Source organism: Cydia pomonella, chromosome 5 (genome assembly GCF_033807575.1).
Source record: "Cydia pomonella isolate Wapato2018A chromosome 5, ilCydPomo1, whole genome shotgun sequence".
Lineage (NCBI taxonomy): Eukaryota > Metazoa > Arthropoda > Insecta > Lepidoptera > Tortricidae > Cydia > Cydia pomonella.
The window spans coordinates 4,238,403-4,255,870 of record NC_084707.1 but is presented as its reverse complement, the minus strand read 5'-3'; the positions used below and the strand labels follow the sequence as shown (position 1 = coordinate 4,255,870).

The 17,468-nt window shown below is 39.1% G+C and overlaps 1 protein-coding gene across 10 annotated transcripts in view; it reads left to right on the top strand.

The window, feature by feature from the left end:
- Positions 1 to 17,468, top strand: part of LOC133518455 (GTPase-activating protein skywalker) — a 145,834-nt gene that overhangs the window by 119,746 nt on the left and 8,620 nt on the right. For 3 of the 10 annotated variants that reach the window (XM_061852146.1, XM_061852150.1, XM_061852147.1), the window contains exons 5-11: positions 6,295 to 6,419; positions 8,609 to 8,755; positions 9,766 to 9,950; positions 10,416 to 10,581; positions 12,884 to 12,976; positions 14,768 to 14,926; positions 15,636 to 15,739. In XM_061852146.1, the coding sequence (XP_061708130.1) occupies positions 6,295 to 6,419; positions 8,609 to 8,755; positions 9,766 to 9,950; positions 10,416 to 10,581; positions 12,884 to 12,976; positions 14,768 to 14,926; positions 15,636 to 15,739 (979 nt within the window). Of the gene's footprint in view, positions 1 to 6,294; positions 6,420 to 8,608; positions 8,756 to 9,765; positions 9,951 to 10,415; positions 10,582 to 11,634; positions 11,665 to 12,125; positions 12,213 to 12,883; positions 12,977 to 14,767; positions 14,927 to 15,635; positions 15,740 to 17,468 lie in introns of all 10 variants that reach the window. The other 7 variants (XM_061852149.1, XM_061852151.1, XM_061852156.1 and 4 more) reach the window with 6 other exon arrangements.

Sequence of the window (17,468 nt, the reverse complement as noted above, 5' to 3'; positions counted from 1 at the left end):
GCAAGCAATCTTGGCCTACCTGGCCTTCAAGGAAGCTAATGATACAGGGTTTTCTCCAGCCTCTGCCGTAACCAGATTTGAATTCGCAGCTCCCAGTAATTCTGGTCACCCGACGTGAACGGTGTGCGTTTGTAATACACCCAGAGTCGGTATCCGTCGGGTAAATTGCGTTTCGGACGCGTTAATAGTTTTGACGGTGACTCCGGGGAAATATTAAGCCCTTTATATCAGCTCTCAGATTGAAAGTGTAGAGCCTAAAATCTGATGGCGATGTTTTGTTGGTTTTCCAGCAGTTTCATGCTCTATTCTAAAATTTTTCATGTAATCGTATTTTTTTCTCGTTTGAGCTGGTTTGATACGTGATTTCTACTGCCAAGCACTATTTAGCTAGCTTTTGGGCGGCGTTTCAAACTTTTATGTTAAAAAGAATATTAACATTTTAATGCGCACGTAATTGCCAAGATAGTGAGTTGAAGCCTCCTTGACGATCAATTATCCCGATTATTTGGCCTCTAGAGTCTCACGGTCCTAATCTCCTGATTAGTACTAGTGGACAAATTACCTCCAATGAAATTTAAACCATTATTAAATGGAAGAGAGTTGATTTTGTGTTGATTTGTTCGATATAAACGAACACAATTCAATTTTTTTTTTCTAATACGAGTAAGTTTTCTTAATTTTTCCTTGTACAGTCGACTTTATAAAATATGTATACAGTTTTTCACCTTATTGCAATGGATTAAGATCAAGAAAAGTATACATATTTATGAACTCTACTGTAAAATGGGTCGCTAGAGGTTAGGCAAAAAATGTAACGAGGGGGGTCAAAACCTAACTTATTAAAATTTCGAACCAATTGGACTAGACAACTAGAAATAACGATTCCATACATAATATAATAACACAGCTTAATTTTAATAACAAAACTTCCGTGAGACAGACCTTCAACATATTATAACGGGTGCTTTCGATGATGCTCCTCGGTACGGAGTGAAACATGTCGAACAACTTTCGACTTAAATAAAATACGTGAGTGACCCTTTTTAATATATTTAGGCTACGGAGACTGCTTACCACCAGGCGGGCCGTATGCTTGCTTGCCACCAACGTAATATAAAAAATAAAAAAATGATTAAATCAATTTCATTGAAGTTGGCGTGAAGGAGCGTCCATCGCGTGTATATATATAGCGCACTTGAGGTCCAATCAGAACGGAACAATGGCGCCCAATTACCGAACCTGCGAGTATCTGGCTCGTCATTCAGCATTCAGAATATATTATTTATTTAAGTTGGTCTAGCAATAAGCACTTTTGGATAGTCTTACAAATATATCATCTTAAGCTAATTATCAGAGCAATTTATTCATGTTATTATTAACTGTGAATAAATAATTAATTTGATGAGTACTAGCATTAAAACATGAATGTTACAGTTTAATCAAAGTTGGTGCGAAGGAGCAATTTTTGAGGAACTTCGTCCAAGAGCACTAACTGCACCGCCTTATATTGCATTATTATTTAGAACCTCAATTCAAAAACTCAATTCCAAAAAAGTTTATAAGACATTTTAGTCTTTAAATATGATCAGGAATATACTGTTAAAATCTCTCGCAATGTCACGGGCACCGTGTATAATAGATAGATACCTAAAACCCTGTGATTACCACACAAATACAAGGATTCGAACCCGGGACCTCCTACTTCGTAGGCAGGATCACTACCGACTGGGCTAGGAGGCCGATCCTGTGGGCAATAACGGATAAGTAAAAAATACTACAAATTGTACTCCTTTACGCGGATTGTGATATTTAGCTTCATATTCCTCAACAGTGGCGGGGCAAGACCAAAATTTTATGTGGGTACATTTAGCATGGCCCTCTGGTGGCGCAAAAAAGAACGAGTATTTTTACGTTGTGTCCGAGATATACGTATTTGAGAGGCGAGGCCCCTCGGACCGCGAAGCCGTAGGCGGTGGCCCATGTCGCCCATGCCTTACGCCGCCTCTGTTCCTCAACGGCTAACTTGGAACACTTACGAGCTCTGAGAGGAGTTGAAGATTTAGGTATCTTTAGGCTTCACATACTTTTCCTGTAGGTTCTAGCTATATTACTCAACTAAAGGTAACGTATTGTCTATGAATTCATGATCTAAGACACGTTAAAAGGAATATCTATCCTCATCTGTTATGTATTACTAAATAAATGATAGATTATATTCACATTGACACATTGCAAATAGGTTGCCTAGTTTTTTTATGTTATTTAATCGTATATTATATCAAATGAAAGCTTATTTTATAGATAATCTAGCTGTAATAGCTAGCCTTATTAAAAAGTAGGTCCAGCCCATGCTTGCTTAGATTTTAGATAAAAATCGGTTATCTAGGCAACAATATGGACAGGACCAATTTTAATAATTTTAATAATATTTTAATAAGGCAACCTATTACAGTTAGATTATAGGTATATAAAATAAACTTTCATTTCATAAAATATACGATTTAATAACAAAAAACCTAAAAAATTTTTTTTTTGTCCGTACATAATTTTATTAGGCAACCTACTTGCAATGTATCACTGTGAATATTATCTAATCATTACTTTCTTATCACAAATAAATAACATATGAGGGTAGATAATTAGATATTTCCTTATAACGTATCTCCTACTATCAGCTAAGCTCTACACTCTGCGCTGTCGGGGGTAGTTATATACTTAGTAAATAGCCAAGTACATACCCTACAGACAGAGCTTTCGTATAAACGTAGATATTGTAATATAATTACGGCGCTGGAGGGTTAAGTGAGTCCGCGGGCGGTACAGCGAACAGAAAATTGCATTAACACTGAGTTTGGCTCGCTCGGTGCCACAGATTACTGAATACGACACATAACAGATAAGGCACGTTATACCATGAGAAGTACTTAGCTGGCGCGATGACCCAAAATTAGTCTTGGCGTCCAACACGAGCGCACGCCATTTTGCTCAGGTCCTGTCCGAATTCACGCCAGCTTTCGCCGACGCCGAGCTTACAGAGATCTAGCTCCAGTCTATCCGCTCATCGTTAAATGTTTATTTAATGCAAACCAAAATAATCATAAATAGGACACGAAATATAACTAAGCCAAAGTCACAATACTACATTTGAAACTAATATCAAAATTACATCGTTGATTGGTATTGCACAAATTGATTTATTGAATGTGTGAACGAAAGCATGTATGAAATAATTTAATTCGTAATGTCTCAATGATGAACAGCACTAAATTAATATATTATTATATTTAGTTACAAAAGATGTCAGTCTTTGTCTATACATTGTATGGCAGTTATGTCACTATTTTAGAGTTTGTGTCTATTTTACAGTCATAATTATTATGTATACGTTCCCTTATATTCCATGACTCTTTTCTTTCCGCACAAACACTATCAGCCACTAATGTCTCCAGCAAGTCCAGCACCACATTTCAAATGCTTCCATTCTCTTCCTGTTTTTAAGGGCCATTGTCTACGTTTCACTTCCATGAAGGGCTATACTCCCCAGATGTACATCTTAATCAGAAGTTTCTTGCTTCTGCATGACAAGCGGGACTTCAACAGTTATTTCTTCTGGTTGAAAGCTATTATTCTAAGGCTTTTTGTCACATGTCGACAATTGTAAGCAAAAATGAACTTTAGTAATGACTTTTCTGACGGCTCTAAAAACCTACAAAAGATTTAAGAATTAAGTGGCCTATCTACGAGTTCAGTAATCTGCGCCGGTGATAGTGTTGGTGCAAAATTCCCGCCACATTTTGTTGCAGAAAATAAAGATATTACTGAGCTTTAGTGGTCTTGTCCGACGGAGTTATTAACGAAGCTTTAGGTATTTACGTCGGTAAACCTTAATATACTGCGAAGTTTGCTATTAAACTATAAGAGGCTTTTAATTAAAATCATTTTAGTTTTAAACCTATATGGATGATATATTTGGCATAGAAAATGTTATTTTGACCTCCGAGTAGGGTTTATAATAGAAATTTAACCTTTTAGCCTCGTTCTACATCACTAAAATCTGTTTTCGCAATCATCAAATGTTATCTCTATTATTTGTTTCCTCGGACTGTTTTTCGCTTCTGTTTGATCAAGATTACAATCTAATCGTATGCACTTGTTTTCACTTTCGCGATACAATCATTTATTATGTAACCAGGCAGGATGGCACGAGATTAAAACTATTTACAAAAGGCTTACAAAGAAACGTATAATTAACAACATTATGATACCACTTTCATCTCTCGAATAGCTTGCACACATATGGATTCGCTCAGACCACCGTACTCACCTGTGCAATTTGATTATGACATGATATTATTTTGATACATTGAAAACATAAGTAAAGAAAAAAAAATTAAATCCTAAATTGGACTTGCAAATAACCATTTTTTTATGATTAGTCTCTAATTCTTGCGCCTCAAAATTTCATGTACATAACTAAAATACTAAGCGCTGGTGGCCTAGCGGTAAGAGCGTGCGACTTGCAATTCGGAGGTCGCGGGTTCAAACCCGACTCGTACCAATGAGTTTTTTCGGAACTTATGTATGAAATATCATTTGATATTTACCAGTCGCTTTTCGGTGAAGGAAAACATCGTGAGGAAACCGGACTACTCCCAACCAGGCCTAGTTTACCCTCTGGGTTGGAAGGTCAGATGGCAGTCGCTTTCGTAAAAACTAGTGCCTACGCCAAATCTTGGGATTAGTTGTCGCGGACCCCAGGCTCCCATGAGCCGTGGCATAATTCCGGCACAACGCGAGGAAGAAGATGTACCTATGTAAGTAAAATATTCTAACGAAAATTTATGGAAACATTTTATCAGTTTTAACATGGTTTTCAACTCCCCCATCACTATCAATCTTTTTTACATTAATCCCCAATACCCAAGACGATACAGATACCGCTTATTCCAATTTTGAGAGTTTGCTCTGTGGGGCGTCACGTTTTTGTATTGTTTCTATTTGTTTGATTGATAAGGGAATTAGCTGAATTCAATTTCGATTTGTTTCCTCCAAGTTAACCAATTTCGTTATACTTAAGTATAGTACGTGTCATCCACGATGACGCGCAGATTTGTCAAATCTAACCTTTAATAGCATGACATTACGAGTCATGGCACGCGTCTTCATGAATGACACGATCTATAGGTAACTAAATAAAATAAATATTTACCTACCTACTATTACTAGTTCTTTCTGCTCTACCTATTTATCTTAAAACCTCTCTATCATAGCACAGATTCGCCAGTTAAAATTTCATTAGTAACTGCAGTGTCCGTGATAGTTCGGTTGATTCGTTCTGGATATTTAGTTAGGGATCTTGTGGATCATTAATATCATTATCCACTACTAATTACCAAAAGCAACTTAAATCTGCGCCGATTTAGGTAGCTTTTAGTAATTACTTTGTTATAACTAAGCCATTTTTCTCAAGACGTCCAGTCATAGATACACTACGAGAAAATATTATTTTCGGATCTGGATACATTTACCTACATACCTGTATTTAGGGCTGTTTAAGCAAATAAATACAACAGGAACTTTGACGTCTATTTGAAATGACAGCAAGTCACTGTGTTTGTACATTGTGTGCGCTAAGCAAGCATTATGTAATATATATATATTTTTTAATCTTATTTATTTTATAAGCCATACATCTTAAGAATTATGTAATATATGTTTACCAGACAAATGAGCATTGATAATTGAAATCTCAATCATCTGAATAGCATAACTGAAACATCTGTTGAGGTTCATCATCATCATCACCGGCATATTTAGGGCCTTACTATAAAGTGACAGTTCGATTGCCCTAATTTCATTTTCATACGCACAGACACACCTGTAAATTTCGTCATAGATGTGTGATAATACAGGGGAAAATCCAAGGCAAACGAAAACGTGGAAGAAGACGTACCTAAGAAGTAGAAGAAGATACCAGTTCTTCTTGATGTTTTCCTCCCGAAATGTAACTAAGGTCAAAGGATTACCGTCTACAAGCTCTATCGCTTTTGACCCTTGCGTTACACTTACTTCACTTACAGAAGGCCGGTAGAGGAGGAGGTGCGAAGCTCTTCCTTTCTGTGTCTAAACGACGTCTGTATATGTATAAATACGAGAGTTTGCTCATATATAAATATGACATGACGGTCTTTCCCGCAATAAATGTTATATGCCGGCATTCTACACATTTACCTTTTAAATCGGATAATGTTTGCTAAGATAACACTTATATATTGAACTGCTTCGTTGTTTCAGAGGAGGAATGCTATCACTGTATGGCGTCCCTAGTGGCGTCCAAGGAGAAGATGTTCATCACACAGACCAAGCTGCTCAACGAAGTCACGTGGAAAACGGTCATGCAGATCGCGAAGAAACACGCCGTACGTATCGCTATTATTATGTAACTCCATGCACAGGCTGCTGCAGAGAATAGTGACGACCCCCCCCCCCCCCCCCCCCCCCCCCCATAGAAGTTTGTATTCAAAGGTGCTAAGCGAATAGTATTGCTGACTAATCATAAAGAGGCCAAGGCGAGGGCATATGTATGATTTTTCTTTCACATATATCTTTCCGGTACATTTTTTACTTTTCAATTGTCAACGGCTGTCGATTCTTATCTTGGCTATGCCCCCAAGTATCAACATAATCGCAGTTGTATAGCCATACAGCTTTCTACCTAAGCTTTGTTAAACGTGTGTAGCTTTTACTTAGAGCAATCATAAACAACAAAAATACGTAAATTTTTTTTTAATTTAAATATTCTCGGGTCCGTTTCCCTGGAATATAATTATCATTAATATATGTTAATGCATGGGGCTCAAACAAAATTATGCAAATGCTAGCCGTGGAAAATTAATGACACCATTTATTAATTAGTTCTCTGTATAAATTCTACTGAAGCTTTTTTTATACAAACATACACAATATTCCCATCAAAAGAATTCCTCAAAATAAAACTTACATATGTAGTTTTTATTAAAGGAATTCCTGCACACAATTGCACAAAACGATATCGCTAGGAACATTAGTTGTGCAGAAACAATTTGAATTGCATCAGTTTATACTCAGGATTCAGGTCATCCACATCATATTAGAATCTCAAACGAAGGCTAGAGGCATGTCACATATGACGATAACTGGACGCGATATGACCGTATCAGGCGCGAAGGACCAAGGGTTATCCTTGCGACATACAGGGTAAATAATATAGCAGAAACAACAAGCTATACCAGGAGGAATCGAGATGTAGCTTTTGAGGAAGATGAAATATGGATTGAAAACATCTCAATCGGTCAAATCTGTAAAAAAGAACAGGAATTGTTTTATTAAAGTAATTCAATATATAAATACAGGCCAATCCGAACTTCCACTAATATCAAAATACTCGTAACATCTAAATAATGTCTTCTGACTTGTCCGTACATGTATTGGCGCGAGCGAGACACACGATAACTAAATGGCATCATTCAGATATCATTCTGATGCCAGTGTACGTTCGAATTGGCCTACTAGAGTACATACCTAGTAAATACTGTATGTAATAAGCAATAGATGCCATTATGAAATCCTCTATCATTGATACGTTGCACAAGAGTGATACCCATACTATAGGTGATTTTTCACTAACTTTAGATTTTTCACCCTGTAGACCTCACTTACATAATATCTTTTGATTGTGGGTTGTAAGTCGTAAGCGATGCTATAAATTATGAACCGGGGTGAACGGCACGCGACCAAAATCGATAGCGTTGAACTCGATGGGGGTTGAAACCTCGTTCTAGGTCGCAGTGGGGAGTGGGAACTGCAAAGAACACTGAAACTGGACTGGAGAACTGGAACTGGAAACAATTTTTTTTTTAATAATTTTCCTTTTTTTATTGTGGGATGTACCGGACTACAATCTATAAATTGTATACGTGAAAAAAATCAACGAACTCACATCTTTGGATTGCCGGCCCAACGCGTTACCAATTCCGCTAGCTGACCATCCATCATCTGCATATACAATTTATAGAGTGTAGTGAGGTACGTCCCACAATAAACAAAGGAACCATTTTAAGTTAATAACAACGCCATCTCTCGAGCCGGCTTAGCACAACCATGCGTTGTTTAGTTGGGTTATAAGTCATGCGCTAACGCATTTCCTCAGGGTTGGTTAAGGTTGTAAACGTTAAGGTGCAGATGTCGCTAGTGACGTTAATCATGGATGGTCAGTTAGCGGGATTGGAATAGCTACAAAGGTCACTTTATATTTTTTAAAAATTGTCGATTCTATTTTTGGAAATTATTCATTATGGCGGAGCCATAGGGGTTCGGGAGGGTACAGTCAAAGGCGGCTACTTTCGGAGATATTGCCCATTTTATTCAGAACTATTGCATTCTTTCTTTATGTTTTTGTTACAAATAGGTAAAAAAGCTGTTGATAATTCATAATATACACAATGTGTTATTTTTTTTACTGGTAGGTATCTTATATGACAAAGTTTTTAAAATATGTAACAGAGTTGTTTTTAATATTTAAACTTAATGTGAGGTATTTAAACTTAACAGTTCCAAATGTTGGTTGCAGAAGTCGGCGGCGCAGCACCTCTCGAGGCTATCGGGCGCAATCGGCCCGGAACGGATCTACGCTGACTGGCAGTGGTGGATCCTCGCGGCCCTACCCTTCCCCCACCTCGTCAGGGTGCTGGACTGCTTTTTCCATGAGGGCATCAAGGTAAACATCACCGGGCCCGATCCCGGCACACCGGCAGCGGTCTATCCTAGCGGCACTATCCTTTCCACACCTCGTCAAGATTCTAGACTGCTTCTTCTACGAGGGCATCAAGATTAACACCACCAAACGCACCGACCCGGCACACCGGCAGTAGTAGATCCTATCGGCGCTACCATTCCCCCACCTCGACAGGGTGCTAGACTGCTTCTTCCACGAGGACATCAAGGTAAACACCACCTGGGCTTATCCCGGCTCACCGGCAGCGATGGATCCTAGCGGCGCTATGGGCCTACTGCTTTATTAGTACCTTGGTTGATTTAAGTACGACAATCAAAAAAGAAAACCGTTATGAGGCATTTAAAGTGGAAATCGAGTCAGTTTTTAATGGAAATTCTTACAGAGTGCCCTATTTTTATTGGTTTTATGCATATTTTATTTATTATGCCTAGTTAATTGTCATTACGCTATCAATAACAACTTTTCGATTAATTATACTTTTTAGGGTTCCGTATTCAAAGGGTAAAACGGGACCCTATTACTAAGACTCCGCTATCCGTCCGTCCGTCTGTGTGTCACCAGGCTGGAAAAAGTTCATTCTTTTCCAATGTTGGCGTGAGATTTAATGCCTACTACCTACTTATAAATACTTTTTTACTAACATTATGTTGTTAGTGTAAACGTCTTTAATTATCTTATTGGAGAATATAGTGCACTAAATGACATACAAAGACATATGCTTATTAAATCTGACACTTAAAAATAACCCGGTTTCAACACTTCGTTGGTACTAATTATTGCTAACGACAATTTTTTCAAATAAGGGAAGTCCTAGCCAGTAACGTCTAGTATTTTTTGATGCACATACATTTTTGCCTTATTTTGCTTTATAATACCACTTCCACTTGTGTAAGTAAAGTACACTAGTGACTTTTAGAAAAGAAAACTTGGGCGCCATTTGTACTTACTAATATGGACTGCAGAAAACTTACAAAGTATTTCTCCTTCCTCAGGTGTTCTACAGGGTGGCTCTAGCGATCCTGATCCTATTCCACAAGCACTCTACGAATCAGAGCTCGGACTGGTACGCCGAGGCGACAAAGAACGGCGTCGACCACGCCATCGACAAGTTCTGCAGAAACATGCCCGCTTCACCGACAAAACTGCTGCGGACTGCGTTTAGTATTAGGGCTTTAAGGTGAGATCCTTCTTCTGTTCCTAGGGACAGTGGAGTGGTCGACCAAGAATGGCTTTGAACAAGTCATCGATAAGTTCCACAGAAACATCCTTCCCCGGGGGGACCCCCCCTAGGCCTCCGGCGATGTTAACTTGCCCCCCCCCCCCCCTTCCTAGTTCACTGGCTGGCTACGCCCTTGGTATTGTGAAGCACACTAAGTCATGTTAATTGTATTAGCAGTCATCATTGACTTCTGGTTCATACCAAAAGTCATGCCAAGCACGTGTATCCGATTGACAAAGCTGGTTGTTGTTGAGTTAACGCACTATCAGATTGGCAGTTTCTTACAATCACAAAGTAATCGTATCATGAATCTTCACGCATATCGCTCATACTTACACATGACGTTCTTAAGCAAGCAATTCTCAAGTGTTATTTTTTTGCGTGAAGGATAACCATTAATGGGCATATTTGTTTTATCCACAGTTCACAGTACATATCCCGAGTGTTCATTAAGACGGAGATGACGCTGAAGTCGAAGCAGGTGATCACGGGCTCGCGGCTCGTGCGCTCGCGCTCGTCCGACAACCTGCCCACCAGCCAGAGCCAGGTCAATATACAGATGATGTCCCACACGCTGACTATACGTGAGGTGAGTGCCGCCGGCTGCAGGATTCATTACTTGTACCTTGGACAAAGGACCATGGGCTACTTTGTATGGAGCCTGGTCCAAAAACCAATACAAATTAAAGTTATGTCATTAGATAGGTATTTCTATGTACTTCTTTTCGTTTTATGGGCACCAAGCGGAATACCATTGTAGAGCTGAGATATTTGTATTTTAGTCAAAACATCACCGCCCTTATTACCTAGACAATAGAGTTCAAGTAAATTAATTGCTGCAGGGTAGATGTTCGCGCACCGCTGAGAGCGCGACAAACCATTCTCCACGCTCGCTCGGTGGTGGACTCTATTGCCTAGGTTATTGGCTAGGTGATGACAATTTGGCTAAAATAGAAATATCTCAGTATGACAATGGAATTCTGCTTGGTACCGATAGAACGATATGAGGTAAGATATAAAAATACCTACCTAATGACCTAATTCTCAACTTTATTGGTTTTGGACCATTTTGACACATAGTCCTTTGAAACGTCGTTGAACATGTTTGTTAATTTTTCCAGGTAAATTACATGTCGATGTACGGGGGCAGATGTACACTTGTACTTAACTGGATTGTCAGTAAAACTTTTGTCGGTTAATGTCTGACAATTCAAAATATATGGGGATAAACGTCATATAATTTAGTTGGAAAAACGACTAACAAACATTTCTTTAACGAATGTTTTTGATATTTTTTTGTTTGTCTATAGATATTTTAACATTAAAATAAAAATGTCGGTTTTAACTGACGTGCGAAATATCTACGTAACAGCGCGACATTTTTGACCAGTCAATGTCGGGAATCTTTCCAGACCACGTATGTTAAACCGGTATTTACATTTTAATGTTAAAAACTACTTGTTAATATTTATTGACTACTCAAGCAACTCTATACAAAGAATCATGTTATTTCGATTTAGGTTTTTGACAACTGAATGTTGGGTAGATGTTTAACAGACACAACGATGTTCTAACAACACACGCACCACACGGCATACAAATATTATATAATGATGTATACCGGTGTTTACTTGATTTGCAGAGAATGTCTGAGGAAGCGTGCAAACAAATGGTATCGTACACGACGACATTAGGCGTGGCTTTCGCTTTTCTTTCTCATTCCGTCATATTAAGATTTAACAAGACTAATGTTGATTTCCTTATGTGGATCCCACTTCTGAAGTCCCCCGTGGACCGACCGGAGACATTCTCTCACGTCTAGTCTGTAAGATACCTGTTACTTTCTCCTTGTTTTCTCGATCACAGCGTTCTGTTATGTTCAGTCAGTGTAGCGAGTCGCGAATGATATCATAGTGTTATCGATGTGATCATTCAGCCCTATAACAATCATGAAACGCGAGCGAATCTAATAAATCATCTCATTCGCTTTGAATGTGGGATTCAGTTTTTCAGTGTGTAAAGATCCCATTTCAAAAATAGGCATGCGCGTGAGTTACAGACGTAACGGCCGCTTGCTATTAACGATATTGTCGCATGAGAGTTGTGTGAGTGCTAACAGTTTTTTCCCGCTAGGGCTCTCACTCGCCGGGCCCGCGCGCCCTGTCCATGGGCGTGTTCCCAATCCAAGCGCTCAAGTCGCAGATATCCGACCAGAGTGAAGTAAGACACCCTAACTCACCGGCCGTGTCGCAGCGACCAAATGTTTTAGATGCACCGCTTTCCACTAGGTGTCTATATATTTTTTTTTTATTTTGCCACTACGATGTCGTCGATATAATATTTCGCTTAGCTATTTATTGTAAGCTAGCGTTGCATGGTGGCTCTTTTAATGCTGTTTGAACCGTGTCACGTGGATGTTCGATGTGTGTACAGTATTAAAAATAGTCATTTTTAGCTGCAAGTTTATTTGGCGATACGCTCATATCTCCGTACATGGACGCAGTCGAGGATGGTAGGTTCCCTTAAACCTCATTCCTATTGTTCATGTATTTCACGAAGGCGTTTATTGTAACTTATACCTATAATTACTTAATAATCATGGACGCAATATGGCTTCCGAAATGATGACAAAAAAATCCGTTTTGGCTGGCATATTTAGACCCCTCCGACTCCAGCGGTTGATTATTTTTCTTAATCATTTCGCCTTTGTGATATTCAAGAACGTATCATTCGGAAAAATATACTCGTAAAAGGATACTGGAATTGTTACAGTATACCCGTTATATTGCTCTTTAATGTGAACTTTTGTATACGTTCATGTCTGAGCGCCAAAAACACTCCCAACACAGCAGACAACCATCGAATGAAGCATTTTCGCCACATTTTCGCAGAGCCCGCGTTCCTCCCATTTGGCCCTGTGGTTCCCATTCCCTAACGCGGTGTTCGCGGATCAGAAACAGCACTCTTCAGACTTAAGACAGAAGGTTTGCCGACACTATCTTATGGGCGTAGTTAGTGGTGGTCGTAGTATTGCAACGGGGATTCAGAGGTAGCACTTGTAACATTTAATCAAGATGGCGCAATCGTGTACTAATACTGTCTCGTATTATCGAAGAATAAGGGAAGATGCTGGCAGACAGAATCGGCAAACCAAATCGCCATAAATGATATGACAACAATGAGATATACCATAGCGATGAATATCTTCAAAAAAATTAAAAGATTCGGCTTTATTGAGTGGGCACGTATATGGAAGGTTAAAATATAACCGTTGGGCTGTGTTTCCGTGATATAACCAGATTTATCTTTTCATTATACACGGGAAAGTTAGGTGAGGTAAGGTCAAATAGCTTAATTTTCTTTAAAATTGGTAATTAGTGGGTAAAAACTTTTTGTCGGCGACGAAAACAGGGCTTAACGGAGAGTGCTGTAAGTCGGCCAATTTTATGTTGAGCCAGAGCTGTAGATATTTTAGTAGATTTCACCTGTTTTGTGTACTTTTTAGTTTAGCTATTTAATGTTAGATCGTGTTTTGTCTGTGTCAACCTCTATTATGTTGCATGCATTGTCATTATGTCATAATTGTGTTATTTATTACAAACCATATCACATGCGATTTTCATTCAGAACTTTTTTTAAATGTGGCATGGTTTTTATAAACCTTACTTCTTTAAAATAAGTGTTTATGTAAGTATAAGTAGTTGTTGCGTCCAAATGTGCACATGGCACTGAGCACCCGTAGCTGTTTACTAATTCGACACAACTAACGTAAATGTTTAAGTGTTTTTATATTTAATTCTTGGAATATATTCCTAAGTAGGTAGCTGTGGATGTCCTAGAAACTTAGAAACAATGTTATTGGTATTAGAAACGTTACCTATTAAAAAAAAATATTTTTGTTTAATTTTACACATTGAAAACTTATGATGTGAATTTAGTCATAATATTCCACGAAATGTGACTTAATTAGATAACTTAATTGAAATGATGATAAGGTATATTCTACTTTAAATAGCAATTGTTAATCATAATATATCAGCGTGACTTAATAAAATCTGGGGCTTTGCACAGTACGCAACAAGGTCAAAAAAAAAAAAACAAAAATGCCCATATTCATTAGAAGCACGAATACACTTCGATAGACCAGAGGACGAATCAGTATGTCCATCGCTTTGCACCAAATAGAATCACAACATTAGATCTAATAAGCTCAAATCAACCATAAGTTTTTTAGTGTGTTAATTTGCGTAGATTTCACATAAGAGTTGTTTGCTAAACTAACTATACTTGTTAAAAAGGTTTCAGGTAAGAGTTTTCATGATAAGTTTTGCAGTTAAACTTACTCTTATATAATTTTACTAATTTACTTGATAAAATCTAGAGAAATTGCGTTCACACCAATGCCTGCAAGACTTATCATATCAGAAATGAACAAAGTAAGAATCATCGGCATATCTCATATTAACTGTGTGATCGGAATCCTGGCTATTGAGACGAGCCAGAATTCGCTTTCAATTCTTTTGTGAAATTTACAAATCATGGTCCTACTGTCGTCCCAGCGGTAAAATAGATATAGTTTAGCCTAAACTGTCAGTAGAATAAGGCGTCAGTTTGTAAAAATAAGTGGGCAGGGTTGAATCCCGTATAAATAATGGAATTCACGGCATTTTCTACTGACGAATTGGTTTGTCAGACTATAGCAGCAACCATTGGGACGTTAGTACACCAGTCAAAATTAAGTTTACTCTTTCTTGAACCGCCATTTCGTTTTCCAGCTGTTCACGCTATGGTCGTGGCTGCCGGTCCGCATCACGATGTACCAGCCCGTGCTGTTGTACACGACGGAGGAGCACGGCTGCTCGCTGACCACGTTCTATGTGCGCGTGGAGCACCACGAGCCCACGCTGCTCATGATCAAGACGTGCAACAACGAGGTGGGTATTATGTACACGACGGAGGAGCACGGCTGCTCGCTGACCACGTTCTACGTGCGCGTGGAGCAACACGAGCCCACGCTGCTCATGATCAAGACATGCAACAACGAGGTCGGTATTATGTACACGACAGAGGAGCACGGCTGCTCGCTGACCACGTTCTACGTGCGCGTGGAGCAACACGAGCCCACGCTGCTCATGATCAAGACATGCAACAACGAGGTCGGTATTATGTACACGACAGAGGAGCACGGCTGCTCGCTGACCACGTTCTACGTGCGCGTGGAGCACCACGAGCCCACGCTGCTCATGATCAAGACGTGCAACAACGAGGTGGGTGTTATTTTGGTGGGCAAAGCGTGGTTGAGTGGATCTTGCATCCGACTTTCAATCCGGAGATTGATGGTTGAAATCCTGGATCGTACCAATGAGTTTTTCGGAACTTTATGTACGAAATATAATTTGATATTTACCACTAGCTTATCGGTGAAGGAAAATATCGTGGGGTGAGGTGAGGAACCTAACACACATCCTAACAATCCTAACATCCGCGAAGCAATTCAAAGGTGTATGTGAAGTCCCCAACCCGCATTGGGTCAGCATGGGGACTATAGTCCAAGCCCTCTCGCGCATGAGAGGATGGCTGTGCCCAGCCGTGGGACGTAAATAGGCGGGATTATTATTATTATAGTACGTAATAACGTTGCAGGTGTTCGGCGCGTACTGCTCGACGCGGTGGTTCGAGCGCAACCAGAAGGACGAGCGCGGCAACCGCCAGGCCTACTTCGGCACCGGCGAGACCTTCCTCTTCAGGTACCCGCCGACCTTGTCCTCACGGGATAAGGTCCATTTTGCAATGCACGGGTTGACGCTGCGCACTCTTAGTAAAACTTCACCTAAATTTTGCCATTTGATAAACAATGGGCCATCTTGACTAAAATGATGTCTCTGACAAAAATTAATAAGTATCTCCCTTGATACATTCCTCTTCAGGTACCAATCAACCTTGTCTGTACGACGTAAGGTGCAGTTTGCATTGCACGTTTTGACCGCTCGCTCTTCCACCAACCAAAGAGAATTTGAAATAGATATGGAATGTCAAAGAAAATTTACTGCCATTTTTCGACACATGGTTAAAACTTTTAGAGCGCCATTTGACTTTCATCCTTATTCTTTCACTGATATGTGTTAAATTTGTTAAATATCGAAAACCTAATTAGACACAATTCATTTAGAAACCGTGCTTACTAATACTAAGAATGCAGCAGTTTCAGAATGTTTTGCAAGAAATACTACCAATTGTATATGTTGTGTGATGATGATGACATATAATTGATTGAGTATTACAGAATGTGATTGTTTTTTAGTGAACAACTTCTGGTATACTCGCCATCATATATATCGGTGCAGCCAAGGCGTTCGCAAATATCTGAACACGCTTCTATTGTCAAGGCGTTAGAATGCGTCTTCAGGCCGCGTAGCCAACATGCAAATCGCTTACGCTCCGTAGCGATCGAAACGCGACTATCACTGTCGCACTAATATGGAAGACTTAGAAGAGTGATAGAGACACAAAGCGTTTTGCTGTCGAAGCGATAGCGATTGTCACCTTGGCCGGCAGATATTTTTGAGCACTTTGGCCGCTTCGATATATCTAATAGTGACTGTAGGTAACATAAACAGTGAAAATGTTACATACACAGAAACGCCCAAAATGGAATGAAAAATACACACACTAGAATTTGTATGTATGCAATTACATTCTGTGATTCTCTGAAGTATATCCATATTTGTTGACATTGTGTACCGTCTTTAAGGCATGTGTTGAAACGCACATTTCAATAACAACGTAATCTCTATCAATATCGTCGTGTGAGTTCTAGCTAGTGTCATAGACAAAGAAATATTGAGACGCGTAAATTGTGCACAATATTGCAACCGGAAAATTTGCATATGAAGTAACTAAAGCGACTAAAGTCGAGCATTAACGTTTTAGACATGAAAGGTAGAAGTAAGGAGAACACTCTCTGATTATGAAAAAGTTTCCGTTAAAAAACCTTAAATAGATGACCTAGAATAGAATATTTAAAAAAAAAACTCACAGCGCACTTCGCATTCCGTCAATAACGGTTAAGTTAAGTTAATTAGACCGTTTGTTTCATATTTAAATAAAAAAAAAAAAAAAAGTTCATAGCTACTCTAGCTCCCCTCTGGAGAGATTTGGAACTGTTATTTATAGCTAACAGCCCAGCGAGTTCTCCATATCTCTACCCTCCATAGTTTTAGAATACAGTTACCGCAAAACGTACGGCGCCATGGAGCGCCATTTACAGTAAGTGTCAAAACGGCTACAATATTATGCACAACTTACATGTCTCGATATTCTAAGCTCTGTTTTTTATATCCCAGATACTAAATTGACAGTTCGATTTCATCCCTAATTATGTGCCGATTTTGTACTAGTAGTTATACTAGATCGTGTCATTCACGAAGACGCGTGCCTTGACTCGTAATGTAATGTTATTAAAGGTTAGATTTGACA